This window comes from Anguilla rostrata, chromosome 4, assembly GCF_018555375.3.
Source record: "Anguilla rostrata isolate EN2019 chromosome 4, ASM1855537v3, whole genome shotgun sequence".
NCBI lineage: Eukaryota > Metazoa > Chordata > Actinopteri > Anguilliformes > Anguillidae > Anguilla > Anguilla rostrata.
In genome coordinates, this window is record NC_057936.1 from 22,359,364 (window position 1) to 22,370,022 (window position 10,659).

Here is a 10,659-nt window from a genome sequence, read left to right on the forward strand (position 1 = left end):
GAACACCCTCTGTCAATGCCCCTCCTTATATTTTTTTCTACACCACAGCAGGACGCTTGTTGTCTGGAATTTAATTATAGGCCTATGTGTTGCACAATAGGCTATTGAAAATCAACTTTAATGACCCAATGTAGAGTTGGAACCTGCATCAGTGTAATTCTGAAATTGTAGATGACAAGAGTGCTGCTGTTTTTTTATGTAAAGTATATGTCAGACTAGATTGAATCACCATGGAATCGGGTCAGAATCAGAGTTAAGGAATAGATCTACTCCATGTAGGCTACTGGTTGGTAATCACGACAAAGTGCTTTACATGTTTGGTGTGTTTGCTGTTCTTTCATTTATGATTTCCCATTCCCCCTCATTATTCAAAAGACAAACCAATAAACTAATAAGAGCCATATGAGATGTTCAAGTGTAACTTTTAAACAGTTAAAAAAAACTTTCCAGCTAAACAAATAATAACACATTCAAAGCTCTCCACGTATTGGTTATGAAATACCTTTTTCTTTTTTATTGAAATTGAACAAACAAAATCAGTATTTTTTTCTTCCAATAAACATTAAAAAAAATAGATCTAAAGGAACACTAGTGGAAGTAGTTGTTGCCATCCTTCTTTTGAGGCCCCATAAGTGTAGTTTAACAAGAGTGTTGTATTGGAAAATGCCTTAATGAGCATAACGAGGTAGCTGAACACCAGAAAGCAAAATTACAAGCAGTCAGCATTGCTTAAATCCTTTCCTGGGCTTTGCAGTGTCAGTCAACCAACTGTCGACACACTTCCCTGATCAGACCCTCATCTTGCCAGATTGCTGTCGATTCGATTTCAGCCTCATCTGACATCAAAGACTCTCAGTCTCCTTTGATGTTTGAAAGCCTCTGGAAAATGGCAGGAGCGAGATGTTGAACAGAGAGAAAAGCAGAAGAAGAGGAAGAATTGTGTGTTATTAGTGTAACTGTGTGTGTGAGTGTGTGTGTGTGAGAGAGAGAGAGAGAGGGAGAGACTGCCAGAGAGAAGGCCAGCTTTGTTAATTATGTAATAATTACATCAACATCTGATTTCTGATAATGGTTAAATGGTTCTGTCAGGAAGTTCCAATATTTTTTTTCACTGCCAAGGATACACTTCTGAAAAACATATATATGTTTTAGATTGCAATTAGTTGAGGAATAGTTTGTGCTTCCTTTTATTCTGTGGTATTTGATTGTATTCTTCTGCTTAAATATCATGAATATTGTCAAAACTTATTTATGCATTCTGTTAATAGCTTTTAACTAAAAATATTTGTTAAATGTTAGTTCTATCAAGTTATACATAGGCACAGCTTAAATCTGTAACTTCCATGACATTTCCACATCTAAGCCAAAACTGTAATAAATGATATAACCCATTTATCTGTGTGTCCTGTATGTGCATCATTCAAAATATTTGTTATCAGTTACAAATACAAATTTTTACGTGGCACAAACAACATGCATGGTAGAAGCAAATGAAAATATAAATATACATGCACATTGATATTCAAAACTGTATTGAAAGAAAGCAGAACTGAAGTTTCGGCACTTCACTGAACTTCAGGAACGATCTGCCTTTCCATTAGTTTGCATTCATATAGGCCTTCGTGGTACAGAAAGCTGATGCATTAATGAGTAAAAAATAAACACATTTTTTTATTTGAAGAAGGGACAAAGTTTTAGCCCTTGGTTTGTTCAACTACTGCTTCATGGCCGTTTCTAGCAAGTCATCTAGTGTATCATGTAACAATATCAATAATTACCTCTCCAGCTCCCTTTCAGGAAATTACTTTTCCGTGCGGTTGCAGGTGACACACCTGTCCAGAGATGAATAATTTAAAGACCCCCCTGGAGACAATACTGAAGCCTTTTGTCTCCATGGCGGCCAGCCATTCAATACAAGGTCAGGTAACTGGGACTGGTAAGATAAGCCCCCCAAAAAGGAAATGAGACAGAAATGCAAATAAATGTGAACAACTGAATATGAAATGTTTCATCAAAAATACTTCCTTTGGAAAAGATTTGCAGAAATACTCAATTATCTAAGTGTATAAATAAGGACAATTTCAACTTGGGAAACATTAATAACATAAAAAATTTCACTTGGTCTAACTTAAAACATAAGTATTTATTAATGCTTTTCTTTTGCATGACTTGCTATTTTAACAGAATAAAAAGATACAGTAACACAATATAGAAATAAAGTCAAAGATATGCAACAATGAACTTGTTCCTTTCAGTTCAATTCGTATTGTGTTGCAGCCTTTGACTGTCACTAGTCAGTCACTAGTCACCTTGTGTCTAGCACACTTAATGGAGGGGGAGGCCATTTTTTTTTCCTACTTTGTACCAGACTGTTGGCCACCCGTGAGCCAAATGGCCAGTGAGGTGAAATATATATGTATAGTTGTTTTTCACTTATTTTCAAGTTCTCAATTCTCTTTCTGCCTAAATGGCATATTATTACATAGCAAGTACATGAAAATGTTCTATTCCTAAAGGTAATGTTATATTCCAACATATTCCAATGTTCTAGCGCCACTCTGTGGCCATTTTGCAATTCACATAGGGAACAACTGAAATGTGCAACACTTAATCCAGTAGAAGTATTTCTTTTCTGGAAAACAAGTTCTATGCATGATAACAACTCACAATATCAACTAAGCATAGGCAAGTTAAGCAATGTGCTTGTGCTAATATTAATATTAGTTTATAGGTAGATTTGAATTGCCTTTATCTTATGTTTACATCGCATTGGATATTGTTTGACAATAATCTATGTTTAAATGTGTCTGTCCCTATCAAATAAACATTAAATAAATAAATAAATAAGTGGTACAATTTCTATCATATTGATTTGTTGACTATTTATAGTAGTCATTTTCCAGCTATCTTAAAAATACATTCATATGTATATATAACGAGATAAGCATTTTGTCAGGGTGCGTGGGCGAGGGAATGGACCCAAACGCAGAGTGAGGGGGGAAAAAGACAAAACTCTGAACGGTGAATAGAACCCAAGACTTTACTTTACAAAACAGGAACTAAAGCAGGGAACAAAAAGCCTCGCAGGGCAACGCAAATCCAAAATCCAAAAGCACGTGGAAAACAGAACATGGGCAGGAACACACGGGGCAGAAACATGATCAGAGGCGCTCGCACACGCGCACGCGCACGCGCACGCGCACGCGCACACGCACACGCACACGCACGCACACACACACACACACACACACACACACACACACAACCAAGGATCCAGCACCTGAGTCCGGGAGAAGGGAACTTAAATAGACAAGACACTGACGAGACACAGCAGGGCACAATGCACAATCAGGCCACAGAGAGCGAAGGGAAAACGAGACAACCACAAAACAATAATTGAACAATTGAAAACAATAATACAATCAAACAGGGGGAGCAGGACACAAAACAGAAGTACCGCCCTCTGGCGGCCCAACAAGGAAAGACAGACCGGAACACAGAACCATGACACATTTAAATAACAATATTGCCAAATCTAAAAGTGAATCAGAAAATATGGAGGTACAGTTCTTTAATTGGTACTATCAAATTAGTGGTGCCTGAAAGCCTTACTCAATAGTACCCATCAGAAAGAGCCAAAGCATATGGAGAATAGATCTATTGGAGTGAGAAACAGACAGTAGGGGAAGACAAACGGTATATCAGGAGATAATAGCTTTGGTGCCTTAAATTACTCTGCAGTCACAGAGCCGCAAGATGGACTAAAGCTCATAAATAAAACCTGAAGAGTGCCATGTGAATGACACACCACCAATCACCCCCACCTTCACCAAGTTGAATGGGAACTAGACAGTGAAGTCTCTGGCAGAACCTAACTTCTCAGAATCACACCTACACCCTGGCAGTGATTCCCTTTAAGCTTTCTCTGTGTTTGTGTGTTGTTTTAATTACCTCTACTTTCAATTGTACTTTCCTTATTCTTGACTACTTTACTTTGGAAGAGGTATTAAGAGCCAATAAAAGACAGTTCAATTCCGGATTCCGCTACAAAGCCCTTCTGGCACATGATTATTGTGCATCTTATGTTCACTTTCGATTCCAAGGCTTGTCAGAACATCTCAGGTCTGGTCAACTGTGTAAACTAGCAGCAAGCATAATGTGCTGTTGCTAAGCAAGTTGCTTTCCACCAGAGCAGTTGAGTCTGGAGCATTGAAATGAAAAAAACAAAAAACAAATGAAACAGCTGAAATTAAATTAATATTTATTTATATTATGTTTTTGATTTCTTACTTGCCAAGAAAGTCTGTCTACCAATGTCTAACCAGTGACACACATAAATAGAAAAAAATAATTGGCCACCTACTTTACTTTTGTTCATCCTTTGGCCTTTTACATTTTAAGACATATCAAAACGGTTAAATTATAAATAATAATACCAAAATAGGTTAATTAAGTATTGTTCGTTAGTTCTGTACCCAATGCCCTGTAGGTCTATATATACAGTTCTTAGTTTCTAGCTTGCAAGACTGAGATAAGTCCCTAAATTTGAGATTCATGTGTAGTGGTTAACATGTTCTGTTAAAATTGCACTATATAAGGTTTCTGGTCAGCTGATATAGCATACTTGGATATGCAGATCCAAGAAGAAACATGAAAGTACACAAATATTAAACAATAATATCTCTTTCCCCATCAAATTCTGCAACAACTGTATCTTTTAACTACTCACAGGAACACATTTCACATACCACATCTATATATACATATTGTTACAATTTTGACCCATTTTCAAACTATCCATACTTAGCATATAGTGCAATGAATAATACTGACATATAAACATGATATATAATGACAACTTGCTTTTTGTCCCCTATTTACCCTGCATAGTAAAGGTAATATTAAGAGGGTTACACTCTAGGATTAAATGAAATGAAGATATAGAAAATGACCAGTCTTCAAAGGAGGTCATCTAGTTAGGTCACCTAAGTGTTTTTCATGCAGAGCTTAGGTGATTGATACAGTATAGCTTGGAATCTCCTATGTTGACAACATGTTAGGCTTGGTCATTGCCAGGAATGGGGGTGTATCCTTGTCTTGTTCCTCTCCAATTCAGATAACTGTTGAAAAATTGAAGGGTGTAAGTGTTATTTACCATCTAGATTTATGTTATTCAAAACACATAAAATATGTTATGCATTTTATTAATTATTTTGAATAACTGAAAAGTAGACTATATGGCACCATGAAAATGTAAGGACATATTGTTACATTGGCAAAATTCATGCAAAATATTAACATTCACAAAAGTATTTCTGTGTTAATATGGCTTTTAATTTGACATTAGCAATACTATACATGTCCCTTTCAATAACAACAATGGATGTCTATTTCTTGTGCACTTCACAAAGCTATCTGTGGTCATTGATGTGCAATATGTCATATTTGTGACACTGGGTAAGTGTGTTACTTTTTAATAAATAATCCTGGAGCTAATTTTACAGCAAGAGTCAGTTTCAATGATCTCATCGATAAGGCTTTGGTAAATTTATGGTTAAATACATGTAGAAATATTAGAACAAATATAAATGAATACAGCAGGTCATCCGTGCTGGTTTCACTGTAAATCAACTGGAGAAGTTGGGAAAGGTCAGTTGTTACAGGTATACTCACAGAATAGGGAGGACACTGAGGTAGCTGATAGCACATGATGTCAAGAAGCTAAAGCCACTAAACCAGCCCAGGGTAAGGGGGTAAATGGAAGTGAAGAGCACCTCAGACAAGACCGTAGTCACAGCCAAGATGGACTGCAGCCAGCCAAACACACGCCCTGAACACAAACACACACAGATTGAGTGGACGGAAGAGCTGTAGTGATGGCTTTCCCCCTGCAATCTGCCTCAGGGTTTCAGCCTGATGATGAGGCGCCCAGTGACTTTTTTCAAACATGACAGGCATTGGTCAAATGTTTTGTTTGGCACTGTTTTTCTTTGTATTGTTTGCCATGTATTGGTTGCCATTCTTAGTCTTAATTTTTGGGTGATCCCAGGACACTAAAGTCATTACATTGTATACGTTCAACATCTTGTTTGTCATAAAAAGGAGAAGCATATCTCGTGTTAAACATAAAGTTCTCTCTGTGCATAATTATGACCAGGGTTCTATGTGATTTGGAATTAGTTATTAAAAATCACATAGAACAATTATTTATTAATTATTTATTTACTTCTGATGCCCTTATGAGTCACTTTTGCTTATGCATGGTATTAAGGTTTTGGTAAACTTAGCTGTTTAAAAACAATATCACATCTGGCACAAGCAATTGAAATTGTTTCAATTCTCAGTTATAATCAATATTTATCGCCTTCTGTAATAATGAGAGGTACATACTTACACAGGGCCACTGTATGTTATTATTGTTGCTTGTTCTCATGAGTAAACAATATGTTATCACTGCTGCACACAAGATATATTTGCAAATATTTGTCTATCATATAATCTTTTTCTCTTCTCAAACCCTAACTGTAACTATTATTTTGTTATCTGATTTAATTCACAATGATGTATGTGAACGTTTCTTACCATACAACTGAGCATCCAGAATTTTGGATAATTGTGCTCTTATTGTGGGCATTGGAATACAAGCGAACATCATGATTCCACGAGCTGTTGGTACAAGACAGACGTAAGTGTAAGCCATAAGATAATGAAAATCTCTGTTAAAACAGCACCTGACCTGCTCTCTGTATGTATATATATATGTACAAGTGAACATATGGGCACCTCTGTGTGTAGGCGTGTGTTTGTGTGTGTACATCCATCCATCCATTACCTAAACCCACGCATTCTGGTCAGGGTCGCGGGGGGTGCTGGAGCCTATCTCAGCATGCATTGGGTGAGAGGCAGGAATACACCCCGGACAGGTAGCCATCTATCACAGGGCGCACACACCATTCACTCACACACTCATACCTATGGGCAATTTAGAGTCTCCAATTAGCCTACCTGCATGTTTTTGGACAACGGGAGGAAAATGGAGTACTCGGAGGAAACCCATGCGGACACGGGGAGAGCATTTTATGTTTTTACTTGAATTCTATGCTTTTACTTTTTATTATATGGTACTGTTTTCACTGCTGCACAACCAATTGCCCCACTGGGGACAAATAAAGTTCTACTTGACTTGACTTGACTTGACATGTGTGTCTACATATAATATGTTTATATACTATTTAGGCATACAGCATGTTTACTCACCAAAGAAGTAGACCCAGTTCTGGGTAGCAAAGGCCATGATGGCCATGCCAGTGCAGTTGGACACAATACCTAGCAGGATAAGGGCTGTGTCCCCTAGGGGACGGGACAGGACCAGCACACCCAGGAAGCTGCTCAGGTACATGGCACTTGTGGCGGCGCTGCCGTAGCCCACCCAAACTGAATCCCAGCTGAGGGGCGGCTTCAGCACGTAGAGGGACAGCACGTCCTCCGCCCCACTCATGCCCACATCAAACAAAGCGATGGCGGTGAAGAGCAGGGCCACGCTCCTCCAGTCCGTCCACACTGGCTCCTGGGACGGCGCTGACTGGCTGACCTCCTCCCTGCTGGGGGGCCTGGGGTATGACAGCAGGAAGGCAGAGTAGAGGAGACCCCCCACGCAGAGCAGCACACTTGACATGATGAGTGGCACCCCAGACTCTCCCAGCTGGTATATGTACCCTGAGAGCAAGCCCCCGACCACCCCGGCCACTCCGCTGCAGAAGTCCACGGCGTTGAGCTTCAGGCTACGCCGCTCATGACCTGAGCTGAGGGCAGCTAGTGAAACCACGCCGCCCCAGTAGGCTGTCCACCCGCCGCAAAGGCCGTGGACGGCCGCCCCGACATACAGTACTGCCAGCGGCAGCTGGAACAGAACGAAGGCTAGCAGAAAACTCTTTCTCACAACAGAGCCGATCTGGGGAAGCACTAGCAGTAGGCGGGGGCCGTGGCGGTCAGCCAGCCAGCCCAGGAGCACGGTCGATATGAAGGACAGCAGACAGGCCAGACAGGTGTTGAGCAGCAGGAAGCGCGAGGCGAGTGCCTGGGCCTGATCGCTGTGTCCCTCTGCCTGCTCCAGGGCCCGCTTGTAGACAGAGAGAGTGAGGGCTGTGTCATAAAACGAGCTGCCTACAGTGTTAATTACCACTACTGGTTCCACTAATGTCAGAAAGCCTCCCATTGCTATAGACAGAGGACTGGGAGGTGGATGCAGTACTTATACTTTGTTGTGGAACTAAGGTGACCATATGGATTTCAAAAAAGGGGACAATGGCAGGCGGGCGCTATGAACATAATGTTAGAATATCTGTTTATATACGGTCTATAGAAAGATCAAAACTTAACAGAACATTTTTAGGAATTTAGAAATCCCGCCTGATGGATATTTTCGGTCCCAAAAAGAAGTCGTGTCCGGGAAAAAGAATAGGCTACGTCTGGTCTGTCTAGTGGAACTTCTTCGTCACAGGATGATCAGCACTGGTATCTATAAGAGACAGATAGGCTTATTAGAAAAAAGATTGATAATAGACATGGATTTCCTGACATCATATTCGCATTTAACGTCGTCATTGTGTAACCTTTATCATTTATATGTTTTACAATTTTGCTAACTCGATATTCGACACACTGAAGACATACCTTGGAAATGTTTCAGACTTGCATGAAAATGTTTTTCATTGTTTGGGAGTAGGGCTACCATGGAGCCATCTCCTGTCTGTAGCCTATGTTTAGTGTATTCCGAATTTTAACGAATGCTCTGAGATCATTTTTAGATCCACGGACACAGACGGCACTACAATTATGAGTTGCCTGCCTCGATCCGCTAATAATAATGGTTGTAGTATGCTGCTTGTTTTCATTTTTAGTCCGGTCGGACAACACAATAATCTGTTGATTCCTGACACCTTCTGTCGAGTCGCCACACCAGCTGTTAATGTAACCTTGAAAAATGCAACTGAAATGAAAAATTAGCTGAAACGGTTGCTGTGCAGTGTTAGTCGATATAATATCAGTTGATTAAAATAACATTTCCAGACAAAAAGTTTGCTAGCGCAACGCAGACGTGTAGCTCTTTGGTGGTTTTGTAACTCCCAAAAATGTTGCCTGATTGGCTCAACTAGACTATCAGGTTTTCATGTGTTTATTTTCGTTCTTTTATTTCATCCTACAGTTGCCATCCTCATTGAGTGCTGGCTCACTGTGACTTAAAAAAAACCCCAAAAACATAATAGTTTCTATTAAAATACAATTTTTTGTTGTGATGAAATTTTTTATATAAACGACAATAAAAATCATTGTCCGGACATTGAAAGATACGCTACTATACAGACTCCTTCATGTGAGGAAATACCCTTATTACATTTTTACATATCTGATCTTGGAGATCTACTTGGAGATATATAACTATACAACGATGTACCCAAGAAAGCAAATAGATTAAATGCTGCTTTGGCAGCGCTGTCATGCGACTAAAAAGTCCCATCTCGGTAACTTGAAATTTTCACGCACGTGTACGAAAGTTACTTATGAAGCTAAATCTTGAGAGTATGCACTACATACCCAACTGCCTTGAAGTCTTCTTTGGCGCTATTGGAACCACTGAATTTGGTCGTGTCACTTCAAAATCTACCCACAATGACCTCAAATATGAAGAGGAAGAAAAACGGCAATGTGAAAGTAAAAATGGAGGTAAAATTTGCTTGAGTGTTTGCAGAGGAGGGGGTATCCAAAGCATCTATGTGGGAAACATTATCTGGGCCGAACTTGATGCAATGGGCTTGTAGACACATGAATGTATTTCATGTGTCTACAAGCCCATTGCATCAAGGTTCAATACAAATGTGAGGTTATCAGTGATAATGCAGTTTGTTTGGTTTCCCCAAAGTGGTTTGGAAGACTCATCTCATTTCTCCTTTCTACTGAGTGCAGCTGGGGATTTTCTTAAATCTTCTGCTTTTCTTTGTCATGTGACATTTTCATTACCCGTGTGTGTCATTGTGACTGTGATTACTGCTTAGTTCATCTTTTGGACAAAACAAGAGGAAAAGTATGGTAACCTTTATTTAACCAGTATATTAGCCTATGAACTCCTAATGCATTGACAGTAATGGTTTAGGCTATAAAGCAAGGTAAGGACTACAATACCAAATAATTGGGGTTAAAAAGGTACTGTGAGAGGTAGTTTTAGATAACAGTAGGTAGTTAAAATATCTCCTCTGAGTGTCTCCGTCAAAATGGAATGTTGATTTGATTTTTTTCAGAAGCATGATGTCCAGCAATATCAGCACTGTTGTTTACAAAAGACTACTTTTTCATGGAAAGGGCATAGTCTGAAGCAGTTGAAAGATACTATGCAGATTCAGTCGTTACGTGGCTTGTCAGACCTTCCATAAGGCACCCCTAAGTTTGACAAAACGTATAACTGATTAAAGTGGCTGAAGCTTTATTCAACTCTGCTGGAGTGATTACATTGTACAATACCCTGGGGTACCCTGGGGTACTCTTAGAACAGTTTGCAGTTAGCACAAGAATCACAGCTAACAAAACAGATCATGGAGTTGTATCTGCAATTAATTCAATGAGTGATGTCCATATTGGTGATTAGCAAAGCACATCCTTATTGGG

General features: G+C 39.5%; 1 protein-coding gene across 2 annotated transcripts; it reads right to left on the reverse strand.

The window, feature by feature from the left end:
- Positions 1 to 3,017: 3,017 nt before the first annotated feature.
- Positions 3,018 to 9,965, reverse strand: si:ch211-262i1.4 (solute carrier family 46 member 2). 2 transcript variants are annotated; one of them, XR_010329482.1, is made up of 6 exons: positions 9,595 to 9,965; positions 7,258 to 8,518; positions 6,583 to 6,666; positions 5,674 to 5,830; positions 3,267 to 5,120; positions 3,018 to 3,170 (listed from the first exon to the last, which is right to left on the reverse strand). XR_010329482.1 is itself a non-coding variant. In XM_064331428.1 (5 exons), the coding sequence occupies exons 2-5, from the start codon at positions 8,213 to 8,215 to the stop codon at positions 5,057 to 5,059; spliced, it is 1,263 nt and encodes a 420-aa protein (XP_064187498.1). In that variant the 5' UTR covers positions 8,216 to 8,518; positions 9,595 to 9,965; the 3' UTR covers positions 3,018 to 5,056. The 2 variants fall into 2 exon arrangements, 1 of the variants encoding a protein (XP_064187498.1); XM_064331428.1 differs by having other exon boundaries at positions 3,018 to 5,120.
- Between the last annotated feature and the right edge of the window lie 694 nt (positions 9,966 to 10,659).